Here is a 13,246-nt window from a genome sequence, read left to right on the forward strand (position 1 = left end):
AGACTACCAAGAAAGGCATGGGAAGCAAGTAGAAGACTTCAAAAAACAAATAAGAGTAAGATACTATCCTCAGGATGGTGGCTAGATATTCATGGCTGGTTCCAAAGGTGGGAAGTTGCCTCATATTTAGATAGACCCTCAGACAAAATGGATGAGGAGGCACTGTAAAAAGCGCTCCTTGAAGCATTGCATCACAAATGGCAATCAACTAAGAAAAGAGCTAAGTTTGAATACTATTGCCAACATATTAGTCCCAGCTATTGGAGCACATATGCTCAAGCAAAGGACAATGTTCAAAGATACATAAGCATGCCCATACCTATTAATGTCAGGCGTAATATTGCAAGTATGCGTACCCGTTCTCATATGCTAGAGGTGGAGAGAGGAGCCTGGGGAGATACTTCAAGAGATCGACGAATTTGCCAAATGTGTGATTTGCAGGACGTGGAGACAGAAGCACATGTTTTATTGACATGCCCACAGTATGCCTACATAAGGAAAGATTTTCAGAATGTCGTAGAGAGGCACTCAAATCTTGTGAGCCTACTCATGCATGTACATCCTCCTATCTTGGGCACATATATTGGTAGGATTCTTAAGCACAGAGAACAATGCATGATGTCATAGGCTATAAAGCAGTGATACTGTGTTACTTTATCACCCCTTCCTCTTTGGAGGACAGAGACTTCCTTTTTTGTATCTTCTCTGATCAGATGAGGTCCCATGGGTCATTTTTCGGCCCGCAGAGGACGATAATACAACATTCTATTCTATTCTTCTCTCTCTCTCTCTCTCTCTCTCTCTCTCTCTCTCTCTCTCTCTCTCTCTCACTTTCACTATCATGGTATTAGAGCACCAGGTGCTCTTAAGCCCTTGCTTCTTGTCAAGGCATCAAGCCCTCCTTGCACGAGGCACCCTCCTTCTCCGAGTGTGAGATTTTTGTGAGAGATTGTTTTCCGTTCGAGAGAAAGTGTAAGCTCTTTCTCTATCAAGGCAACAAGCCCTCCCCATGACGCACCTTCATCACTCTTCAGCTCTTTTTATAGAGCTCATCTCCCTCTCCATTTTGAATTGAAAAGCTCTCGAGGAGCGACCAGAAGCCATCCACTTCATGACCAATAAGCATACACTACTTAGTAAGGCCCATCAGACGACATCTCCAACAACTCACACCCTCCTTCATTAATTGTGAGGCTCTCTATAGCACCTATGCGACCAACGACTCTCTCACAAGCTCCTACAGCCCAGGCACAACTAGCTACAACACTCAATAGCGACCCACCGATGGTAGCTACGCAACAGCTCTAACGAGCTCCAAGCACCGGCACTCCAGACCTAAAGGCTCAATGCCTCATCAAGCCCACGTAGCTTTAGAGCTCACCCTCCACGAGCTTCCGAGTCAACAAATGACCGCCTCCAAGTGACTTTCTACATTGACCTCTATTGCACGCATAGCGACATCCACTCTAGCAACTCCTTCAGGTCCATCATCGTCCAAAGCAGCATCAACCACTATCACTGATAGCCATAGCAGTGACCTTCAAACTCTCCAGCTACTTCACAAGGCGAGCTCACAGCCTTAGTCATGGCCATAAGCTAACAAAATTGACAACTTCTACGCTCAACCCAACTGCTACAAATTGCATCTATGACAAACGACTCCACCCGAACTCCAGAGCCTCCACAAAATGATTGTAGCCGTCTCCAATAAAAGCTCTCTAACGCTAACTCTAGCCAGACATCTCCAAGGACCTTACAACTGATCAACTATGACTCATAGCACATCCCAGACCTCCAGACAAGGATGACAAAGCTCCTTTGCCATGCTCTAATGGCCTACAAAATGCCTCCATGATAGAGACCCGGTGAGCAAACTGCACCCCCTCAACAACGACTTCAAGTTGCAAATGTGCAAATCGGCCCAACACCACTCAATGTCCATGAGCAGCGCCAAACCCTGCAAGCTTCATCAACAATCGAGCTCCAAATCTCTTCTGCACCAAGACAAACGGTAGCACAAGGACCCGCAACGGAGACAATATCTTCATGATTTCGTCGAGCTCTCTGAACACTCCATCAACCCACGTTCAGTTGACACATGTTAGTAATCCTATCTCCAAGGGTTACCACACACACAAAAATGGCCACGTGGCATCTTTTCTTGTATGTCATATCACCCACCATACAGGAGCGCCCCAGTGCCATGTCAGTTTTGAGAACAAACCTTACCATGTTGTCTACTAGCTCAGGGGCCATGTCAGCACCATGGCCCCAAGTGCCACATCACATAAATGTGACATCATCATTGCCATGGTGGCAGTCTGTCCACGTCAGCTAACACATCAGCTCAACTTGCCATATCAGCAATCCCATTCTAGCTACCATGTCATCATGATGACACATGGCAAAGCCATGTTACCAAAGTGCCATCCAAGCACACTTGTCGTTCACAGGCACACCTTTGTAACAACATATGCACCCGATTGTCACCTAGGCATAGTGCCTTCTAAGCACACAATGCCTCAGAGGCACCCTTTTGCAAACCTACAGGTGACCCATAGTGCCACATCATCACAAGACACCTCATCATGTTAACCACTCCCCTTGATCAGAGTTTGGCCTATTCTTCCAGGAGCCATAACTTTTGATCCAGGTGGAATTTCACGGTGATCCAAAATGCAAAAAATGATCACCATATTGTGCTTTACACGCTGAGCACCTCAGATCTACCATCTGACTTTTCCACAAGTCAACAATATCAAATCCTCTTCATCGAAACCACCTCCTGTTCCATTGCAGCACATCTAGCACACAAAAATGAATGAAATAAAATCATTTTGTTGCATTTTCCTGTCCTCCTATTCCAGTTTGATCTTCTTCCGCTCCTTCAACCTGTATCAGAACTGCCATGTTCTACATTGTCTCTCTCACCCTATCCACTATGACCTTCGTGTCAGTGGAGACTTCCTCCAAGAATTTGGAGCAATTTCTTGGTGAGAAGAAGTCGTTTTTCATCATAGCAGATCTAGGAAGACTCCAAGTTTATTTATCTACCATTCCATACGATCATTAAGTAGCTTATGTTTCCCACAATCCTTGGGGCATAGAAAGGAGTTGTCTGCAAGTAGCATTCTCACCATAGCTACCTCAAAAACAGAGCATTCTTTGAATTCCTCCCTTCAAAAGAGAGTTTCAGAGAAGCTTAGCTCAAGAGGGTCCCTCATCTTTTGTGACCTGTTGGAAGCATCAACATCAAGCTACAGGAGGCGACATTGGACTACTTGACAACAGTTCACTATTTCCCTCAACTTTTGCATCTGATGTACATTTTGGGATTCTAGTGCTCAAATCAAAGAGGGCTTTAAGCAAGAGAAGAGGATCGACATTGATGAGATTTTTACACCTGTGGTAAAAACGACTACCCTTCGTATGGTGCTAGCATTGGTTGCCAAAGTGGACATGGAGCTTGTCCAAATGGATGTTAAGACAGCTTTTCTGCATGGAGATCTTCATGAGGACATATATATGCAGCAACCAGAGGGGTTTGTTGTGTAGGGCAAGGAACAGATGGTATGTAAGCTTCATAAAAGTATTTATGGGCTGAAGCAGACTCCAAGAGAGTGATGCCATAAATTTGATGCATTTATGTGATCCTGAGGATACACGCAGAGTGAGGCAGATCATTGCCTCTACACGAAGAAGGCATCGGCTGATAGTCTTCTGCTTTTGATTCTTTATGTGGATGATATGCTTATTGATGGGAAGTCTACTTTGGATGTGGATGCTTTGAAAAAAAGATTGCATGAGACCTCTGACATGAAGGATGTGGGAATTTCAAGTCATATACTTGGCATGAGGATTGTTAGGGATAAAAGCCCTTTGTCTGTCTCAAAAGGAGTACATTTGCAACGTACTTGAGCATTTCAATATGGAGAGGGGGAAGCCATAAGTACCCCTTTGCCTCCATATGTGAAACTTAGCAGGTATATGGCAAACCCTAGCAAGAAGCATTGGAATTTGGGAGGTAGTGAAAGGTATCTTGAGATACTTGAATGGTACAAAGGATATGTGCATTTGCTTTGGGAGGAAGGATACATCTGCCCTTGGCTATGTAGATGCAAATTTTGCACGGCATGTAGACAATAGGAGGTCTACGATCGGATATGTTTCCACATTCAATGGAGGTGTAGTTTCATGGGACTCTCGGTTGCAGGTATGTACGGCTTTGTCTACCACTAAGGCAGACTATGTTGCAGCCATTGAGGCATGCAAGGAAGCTATATGGCTTACTCGTTTAGTGGGAGACTTAGACATTACAGGAGCCCAGTTTTGCATAATGATAGTCAGAGTGCCATCCAATTGGTGCAAAATCCTGTCTTTCATGCAAAGACAAGCATATAGATGTGAAGTATCACTTCATTAGGGAAGTGCTTGAGGACAAGTGCATTCTCCTTGTCAAGATTCACACAGATGATAACCCACAAGTCTTCTTAGGAAGAGCTTATCCTCCGAGCTCTTTGCACATTGCAGAGTGTTGATGGGCATCGAGTGACACTAGGATGTCCATTTTCAGCCACATGGCTGATTGTTCTCCCTTAAAAGCACATTGACCTTTAAGTGGGAGGTTGTTGGGGTAAAGGCCAAGCCAATGGCCTTCCCATTGTAGGTAGGTAGGTAGGTAGGTAGGTATATATATATATATATATATATATGCATGTACTGTTCGTCATTCTTTGGTGGAATAGAGGAATAAAGGTGTCACTATTTGCACCCAGGAAACCCTACTCTCTCTCTCTCTCTCTCTCTCTCTCTCTCCTCCTCTTCCGGTTTGATTTGCTTTCGCTCCTTCAATCTTGACACCCAAGCCTTGGTTTTCATAATCTAATTGGACTCAAACAAGTGCCACTATCGTGTCCCCAAGATGATGTCCGTTGCCTGCATAGGTGCAACCCTGAGTGGCAGACAGTCTACCCACCCTGAGATCTTCACAGTGGCTGAAGCTACCTGCATGTTGCACTCTATTTGTTGCCTCGAGAATGCACCATTCAAGGATATAGATACTGTTGGCGTAAGAGTCAACTGAGCCTACTTAGTTGTTTTTTAAGAAATGATGTCCTCTGAACTATCTGAATCTTCCACTTCTAACCACCAATCTATCCATAACTAAAACACCTTGGGAAACTAATGAGACTTCCCCTTCTATTGATCTTCAAGCTCCTTGATGACCAATGAGGTTGTCCCTATTGTAGGTGAATCACTTGACACAGCTCCTGCTCGAAGCTTTTGGTAATGCGAGCAATCTTCCTTCTTATGGCCCGGCACATGACAATGAAAGCATCGGTTCTCTTTGGCATAGGTTGCTCATGTCGCTGCATCCAAGTAGCTGCCATAACTGTTATTGTCCTTCGCCATTCATCTCTTCTTCTGTTGCCCATTTCCACCATCGCCTGGCATGGAATCCTAAGACTTCTTATAGTTGAATTGCTTGGATCCTTGACCCTTGTGTGTGAATGAGCTCGAAATTATGAGCAAGCTCGTATGCACTATTGTAATCCCGTAGCCTAAAACTTTTGACATGCCACTAGATGTATGTACACAATCCTTGCTCGAACGTGTTGGCGAAATGATTCACCTTCTTGGTATCCCCCTAGTGTAGCTCATAGAACTGACTTAAAGCCTATCCAAGTACTAGGGTGGTAGTAACCGTGCTCGAAGGTCCTTCACGAATTCTATCCATTTATATAGAGGTGCCTCCTCATCTACATCATAGTGGTCTTTCTGCCACTTAAGCCACCAGGTGACTACCTCACTTATAAGGTGCACGGATGCACTGCTCGTCGTCGTTTGTAGGCACAACTAAAAAAACAACTTTCGAATTGATTGAGCCACGAAGTCAACACTAAAGGTTCTTGCTTACCATCATACCACCTAAAGTTGATCTTCCCAAGGAAAGAAGGCTTGACGGGCGGCAATGGAACTCTCTCACTTTCCTTTCCCGATGATCGGAGTCAAAAATGAGGAGTTGCCGATTGTGTTCTTTTTTCTCTTCTTGAGTACTATGCTCCGGTCATTCCTTTTCCTCCTGAGCCGTTGAGCGGTACACTCTCTAAGCTCCCTGGCTTCCTGAGCCTTGCGATCCCAAAGTTCCTCATGTTCCTCTTTCACCTCTTGATTTGCTCTATTGCGCTCTCTAGCGGCTTGTTCACGATTGTCCCGCATTTCCTAGAGCTGAACCATGCGACTGAAGAGACTCTCAGATTGTTGCTATTGCATCTACATCATAGTCTGCATCATGGCCATCATGGTCAACACTAAAGTATCTACAGTATTCTGTGGTGCTAGGGATTGGGTTGCATCTACATCATAGTCTGCATCATGGCCATCATGGCCAACATTAAAGTATCTACAGTATTCTGTGGTGCTAGGGATTGGGAAACTAATCCCTCGGACTTGGACTACTCACTAGTATCTACAGTGCTAGGGATTGGGTTGCATCTGCATCATAGCCTGCATCATGGCCATCATGGCCAACATTAAAGTATCTACAGTATTCTGTGGTGCTAGGGATTGGGAAACTAATCCCTCGGTCTTGGACTACTCACTAGTACTCATGGTGCCCTTTCAAGATCTCATCTGTACCATAAAACAATAAGGTTGTCCCTAAACTAACCCTCCATATCTCAAAGCTCTAATACCAATGTAATAGGGAGATAGCCTAACTCACCCTCTCTCCTGCTCACTATCTAAACTGAAGGAATGATGGACTCGACGCGTCTAGGGATCCTGTATCGTCCACCCACACCACTTGGTACTGGATCACGGATAAATTGCCTGCCTTGTGAGGGAACACAATCACATCCGACCTTATGTTGTTCATCAAAACTCCATAGGGCTCGAAAATCATCCATCCCCTGACCCTCCCTATCTCAGGAAAGAAAATCTGAAGCTCTAATACCAATGTAATAGGGAGATAGCCTAACTCACCCTCTCAGTTGCTCACTACTATCTGAACTGAAGGAATGATGGACTCGACACGTCTGGGGATCCTGTATCCTGTATCGTCCACCCACACCGCTTAGTACTGGATCACGAATAAATTGCCTATCCTTTGAGGGAACGCAATCGCATCCAAGCTTATGTTGTTCATCACCCCTCCATAGGGCTCAAAAATCATCCATCCCTTGCCCGAATTTTGCTCCAAAAAGTTGAACGCTCCTGCCAACGCTTGCTGCAGAAGTGCAGTCTTGGCATAATTAGATTTTGCCTTGAAGTAGTCCTTGCTTGCTTGCTACCTGTTGGTCAGAGCGATGGGCTTGACAAGCCAGCTATGTTTGATATGGCCTCTATCCAATTGCCATCCTTGCAATCTGCTGCTGTGATGCCAAGTTCCGGGAAACTTGTGTTCAAAAGGGCTATGGTTTCAAAACACAAGTGGAAATGTGGTACAATGGGCCTCCAAAGAGGGAAAATAAATACTCAACAATGTCTGGCCCAGAGGGGTAAAGAAACAAGTACTCTATCAAGGAAGAACCCTCACTACAAAAGAGAGAACTAAAGACTGTTGTACCAGGCTGAATCGAGCTCAGGACTAACTGAAGAAGGGTTGGAAGGGGATGCTAGGCTGCCCTGATCCTAATCCCTAGAGCTGCTGCTTCCAAGGGCTAGAGCACTAGAAGACTTTGATGAAGAATGAGACCAATGGGTTGGCCTTATATAGGCTTTTAGGGCAAATTGACCGTCCTGGTCGGCTGGTCTACGCTGTCCGTTGACCAGGTCGATCAGAAGTCAACGTTGACCAAACACATTGACTTTTTGGCCAAAAAGCCAGCTGTGCATTATTTTTGCTGGTTCTGTCTTCCGAGGCTTCCTAGCGATGTTTAATGGCACTGCAGCTTGTAGGTAGCATGCCGTGCACGGGCTTTGGATGCCCATGACACCCAAAGTCCTCATATGAGAGCACATAGGTTCTAGCCTAAGGACCAATCTAATGGCTTCCTCATTGCAATTTCATGTAGCAATATTCCTCTGAGTCTTCAAATAATAAATCCTAAGGACAACAAACAACTAATCAGGACAACAAACAACTTATGCATTGCTTGAAAAATGGCAGACTACACATGAAGTATCCAAGATGCCCAAACTAATGGTGTAAAAGCCACCAAAAAAAAAAACTCACAACAGCCATCCACAAACACCATACCTAGCATTGTACAACGTGACTTAAGCTTCTCACAATTTCCATTCTATTCAGCCAACAATTATGCTCACATTGGCACCACAAAATGCCCGAGTTTATAGAATAGACTCAAATAGAGATATTTTATTCAAGTTTTAGAAAGTTCTTGTGCAAAGATTGCCTGGGATTAGTAAGATCTCTCACGACCTTCAAAAAACAACAATAGAAGGGAAAAGAGAGCCAGTACAAAATAACATGAGTTTCAATATGCTATGTTTATGACCAACAAATATAGAAATGTAGATGCCATCCAATTATGGTAAGGCACCAACACCACCAGCCAATTGGTAGACATGTGTAGCAATACTATGGGCAAGGATGTTTGCTTCATCCTGGGTTGTTGCTTCTGCATACACCCGAACAATGTCTTCTGTCCCAGAAGGCCTCACAAAGGCTCTACCCGCTTTGAATTTCTCTACATCAACTCAGCAAATGACATATAAAAGTACAAATTAAAAACAGCATGACAAACTTACATAGCTGTTGGCAGCCAGAAGTTTACCCTGCACCGTTCATACAAAGGAAAAACAGCATGACAAGCTTACATAGCCTTCAGCAGCCATAAGTTTAACCTGCACCATACTTACCAATTTCCAGATTGATAACATTTTGAAGGCCAGTCGGGGTCGTAACAATCGTCTCTGCATTGCATGTCTTAATCAACGCACGATCCTTCACCTTCACCTATAATTTGTATGTAAAATACCCTCTAAGAATGGCTATCATGTACAACCAGAAACAATGCCAGTTATAGATTGGTGGAAAGTATGTATACCTTGAGTTGCCTGCTGGGCAAGTCTGAATATATTGCATCCCACTCTTGGATCGACCAACCCATACACAGGAGGATTGCTTCGGCAAAGAGCAAACCACTCAAAGCATCACCAATAGCCTGATTGACAACCTCACTAACTCCAAGTAGCCTCTGGGCAGCTTTCCATGCCATCACATTTTTCTCTGTAACATGAGTATGGAGTATGAAATCAGAATTTCAGCTAAACGGTCCACACAAAAATGCCAAAAAAGGACACAGTTCATCTAATAAGGGTCGGTTTAAGACTGGCAGATAAAAACATAAACTTCAAAACATCCACTCCATAACATTCCAAGAGTACCAATCTGGGCTTGACATCCTGGTGAGACAAATTACAACAAGTGACATGGATCAGAGGAAGACAAGGTCCAAGTTGACATGGCCGTGGAGGAGAATACCACAGATAATAGAAAGCCTTTCTCACAGATTTTAAACTTACAATCTGAAGATTGCCCAAAAAAACTTAGGTTGCCTAACCCCCGAGTCTTCTTTAGAAGGAATGAAAATACTGCTTCAGGGGCTCCTGGGACTGATCCTAGTTGTTAGCGTGATAGGTCATGATCATACAAGCTGGACACTTGATTAAAGTCTCTAGCCTCGTCGCTAGCAGATAGCTCCTATATGTGTTGAACCAAAAGCAATCACTTGAGACTAAGTTCCTGCCTGGACAATATTTGTCGTAACAACTGGTGATTGGCCTTCAGATCTGCAAGAATTGAGGAAAGGAAGCGCCCTGACTAAAGAAGCTGGCAGAAGTTTTAATCCTCCCCAAGTGAGAGTCTTATATCCACTCAAAGACGAGAGGAAAATTATATCAGGAAACATTTTGCAAAGTACCTCCTTAACAAGCCTCAAAGGTCTTCACAAGATAAATGATAAGACAACACAAAGCCATGGGAAAAAGGGTAGAGAAACAACGATAAGAACTACTTAAATGAACCAGTGAATGGAGTTCAGAAGCGATTACAACAGTTCCCACAGTTATCAAACTTAGCCACCCCAAAGGGAAGACTTCCAAAAGTCGCTGCCATTTGGACTGTAGGAGAGGCAATAACTAACAGTGCCTACAACTGACATGTGAAAATCAGCCATCCATCCAACAGTCAGTCTATGACCTAGTCGACCCTGACTAATTGTGGATTAAAAAATTCAAACTGGTGGATCCTGATGATATTTGAGCATAGCTGAGGATATAATATGCAGTGTGAAGATTGTGGTTTGTGATTGACTTCACAATCAAGGTCAGCCTGTTCCTATCATCTACATATCCAAGAAGAATAACATACATGTTTCACTTTATCCAGGCTCACCTTCAGATATAGTATTTTTATCCATACCCAAGGGATATTCCGTTCTTAGCCACCGGAGGAACTTATCCTTAAAGAGCACGGTACCATGTCCATTAGCCTCGAAGTAAATTCCAACATCATACTCAGAAGCTTTCTGATGCAAATATTTCACTCCAGTTGCAGTTAGAACAACATCGATACCAAGATTCTCCTTAAGGAATTTTGTAGAGGCACCATTCGCATATGCAGTCTGAACAACCCCGAATTTGATCGGACCGTAGCCAGTCACTTCTGTAAGTTCCCCACTAAAAGCAGCTCCAGGATAGCCCTTATTTTCATTGTTGAATCCACATACATCCAGAAGTTGTTGCTTGATGAAAATAGCAAATAATGTCAAAATTTTGTCACCATCCAACAAATGCATTCTCTGAGTGGCCCCATCCTCTGACTCTTTTCCATAAAAAAATACAATGCGATCAGCATCACCATCAAGGCTGGCACACCTGCATCATAACATAAAATTAGACTTTGTAGAAGACTGGCAATGCTAATATTCTTTGCCAACTTCCATGTTTAATACAATCCATTGCATCAATACCCCTATCGATACTTTATTGCTTTCAGTAATAGGGGGTGGCAATATTAGCCAGCAGTAGTAAAAGAATAAAATACTGCTATCTATGTGGTCACCTTCTGTCCGACTCATTTGAAGCACCAAAACCGTGAGGAAAAACTCTCTCCTTTTGTACAAAATCTGCTCCAACCAGTTCATTTAATGCACCTTCACCTTCCTTGCCGGAATTTCTAATTTCAATCCTGAGATCCTTTATTACATTTTGCAATTGAAGTAGCTTGATTGCCCCAACCCCATTGGCTCCATCTGCAATCAAATCTTTGAAGCTAGCAGTGGAAGTTTGGCAAGAAGGTTTCATCTCCAATAAACGTCTGCCACATGTGCATCACACTGAAACGATGAAAGTAAGAATTTATGAAACTTTACCAGCAAAAGTAGTCTAACAGCAAAAGCCATTATCGTCATTACATGATCCTAACAAGTATCAGTGCTCAAGACAGAACAGGAGGCAGTCACCTGAAACCAATCGACAGCTGCAAGAAGTAGTCTGATTCATTGGCTCCATCACACCTGTTTGTTGCACGGACCATCCAATGAAGCTGAGGGGTTGCAAGAACACCTGCCACTACAGCAATTACTCCTGATACAGCTTCAACGCCCTTGACAAAAGGTAGCCCAAGATTAGAGTTTTTATTTTCATGGATTAACACCTCCTAGACGCTTGTTTTGCACTTATTTCTTCATGCTTTGCGTACCTGCTTTGCTGCATCCAGCAGCCTCTCTCCACTGGGTCTTGTATCTCTCGCTAATAAAACTCTTCCAGAGAAAGATGCAATATCTTTCTGATCCCGCAAAAAGTCTTCTATTAACTGCAAGCATAGCTCCCAGTCAAAAGGGAAGCTACAAGTTGTAAGGCCCCTTGGTGCCTCTATTTAAATCCTTCTTCTTTACCCTTTTGTAGGCTGTCCAGACACTGAAGCAGCAATTTTCCACAAGCAAAGCATGTCCTATCACCAGGACCTTTATCCTTTCAGCCGGGAGATGGACACTGACTGATATAATAATAAATAAATCAGCTACACAATACGTGTATATTTAAGTCAAACACATGAACTTTCGTATTGACAACTTCCATTGTGAAAACCCTCAACAGGCACAAGAAGCGATCTCTCTCTCAGGATCCCCCGTTCACATAAACGAAGTCTATTCAGAGCACCTTCGACTCAAAAAAACTGTGCCCTAAAAGAATGATATGAGATATATGAACTTTTAAATGAAATTTGGACTTCCGTTGTCACCTGCAAAACCGTCTCCGAATCTGGGGCATTTGCCAAGGCATTTGCGAACGGTTCCCAGTCCTGGGCGAGCATGTCACCTCCAGGATCTGCCACCTTCACACCGTTGTCAACAACCGGATTGTGAGAAGCTGTGATCATGAGTCCAACGGTAGCTTGAGTGCAAACGGACCGCAAGGCCGCGAGGACTCCAGTCCTGAAGACGGTGGAATCAAGCAGCAAGGCGTCTGTGCGGAAACCAGCAGTGCCATAGGAGAAAGCGATTCCTGCAGCAAGATTGAAGGGGGGGAAATCAGAATGGGAGGTTTAGATGCGTAGGAAAGATGCGGGAAGTGAAGAGGAGCACCAGGAGGAGGAGGGAAGAGCGATGCTGCGTGTAGGAGGCGAGTTTTGTCGAGATGCATCGCCATAGCCATGTCCTTTGAGTTTCTACTGGCTACGAAAAAGGGAAGCGTGTGTGCTACCGACTTTCTCTGTATCGTTCCAAATTTATACCAGTCGCCCCATTCGAGGGGCACTTCCAATTTCAATAGAATTTAAAAAACAAGGTGAATGCTCGTAAATCCTTCATCAGATGTGGAGCGTGGACCACCTCATCAATCCTGCGAGTGAGAAAAGTCTCCTTCTTACGTCGTGTCATCCGACGTGAGATGCGATGCACCTCAGATGAGGTTAGGTGTCCCAGGGCCTGCTCACGTGTGTGGTGAGCTCTCATCTCTTTACATTCATCATCGTACCAAGAAGGGTAGAGAGAGAGAGAGAGAGAGAGAGAGAGGTTTATTAAAATCTCTGGAAGGCCAAAAAAGCACATGAGATCGAATGTTGAAAAAGCATCATGAAAGTATACCCCTCGGGCCTCATGGCGATAGAAGAGTCTTATCACACCTCTAATAAGCTACAAATGAGTTTAGGAAAATAGGAAAACTCCGTGAATAGAGGGCGAAAAGCGCGTGCGCACACACACAAAGGAAGGGGGGCGAGTGAGTGAGTCAGTGAGTGAGAGGGAGAGGGAGAGAGAGAGAGAGAGAAAAAAGGAGG

General features: G+C 44.1%; 1 protein-coding gene across 2 annotated transcripts; it reads right to left on the minus strand.

The window, feature by feature from the left end:
* Positions 1–8,320: 8,320 nt before the first annotated feature.
* Positions 8,321–12,699, minus strand: DRT101 (phosphoglucosamine mutase-like protein). Of its 2 annotated transcripts, XR_015542248.1 has the most exons (10): positions 12,555–12,699; positions 12,212–12,474; positions 11,669–11,782; positions 11,430–11,572; positions 11,030–11,284; positions 10,361–10,842; positions 9,123–9,193; positions 9,012–9,081; positions 8,824–8,920; positions 8,513–8,651 (listed from the first exon to the last, which is right to left on the minus strand). XR_015542248.1 is itself a non-coding variant. In XM_087386249.1 (9 exons), exons 1-9 carry the CDS (start codon positions 12,622–12,624, stop codon positions 8,491–8,493), a joined length of 1,767 nt encoding a protein of 588 aa, XP_087242375.1. In that variant the 5' UTR covers positions 12,625–12,699; the 3' UTR covers positions 8,321–8,490. The 2 variants fall into 2 exon arrangements, 1 of the variants encoding a protein (XP_087242375.1); XM_087386249.1 differs by having other exon boundaries at positions 8,321–8,651; positions 9,012–9,193.
* Positions 12,700–13,246: the final 547 nt, after the last annotated feature.

The sequence above is a fragment of the Dipteris shenzhenensis genome, chromosome 2 (genome assembly GCF_047967505.1).
Source record: "Dipteris shenzhenensis isolate YYH24624 ecotype China chromosome 2, Dip_SZ_1.0, whole genome shotgun sequence".
In the NCBI taxonomy this organism is placed as follows: Eukaryota; Viridiplantae; Streptophyta; class Polypodiopsida; order Gleicheniales; family Dipteridaceae; genus Dipteris; species Dipteris shenzhenensis.

Excerpts from the sequence above, each read along its gene's own strand:
- DRT101 (XM_087386249.1), bottom strand. The coding sequence starts at position 12,624 with ATGGCTATGGCGATGCATCTCGACAAAACTCGCCTCCTACACGCAGCA. Across the intron at positions 11,573-11,668 it reads TGCTGGATGCAGCAAAGCAG|GGCGTTGAAGCTGTATCAGG; the intron begins GTACGCAAAGCA and ends CCTTTTGTCAAG. Across the intron at positions 8,921-9,011 it reads TGCCCAGCAGGCAACTCAAG|GTGAAGGTGAAGGATCGTGC; the intron begins GTATACATACTT and ends TACAAATTATAG.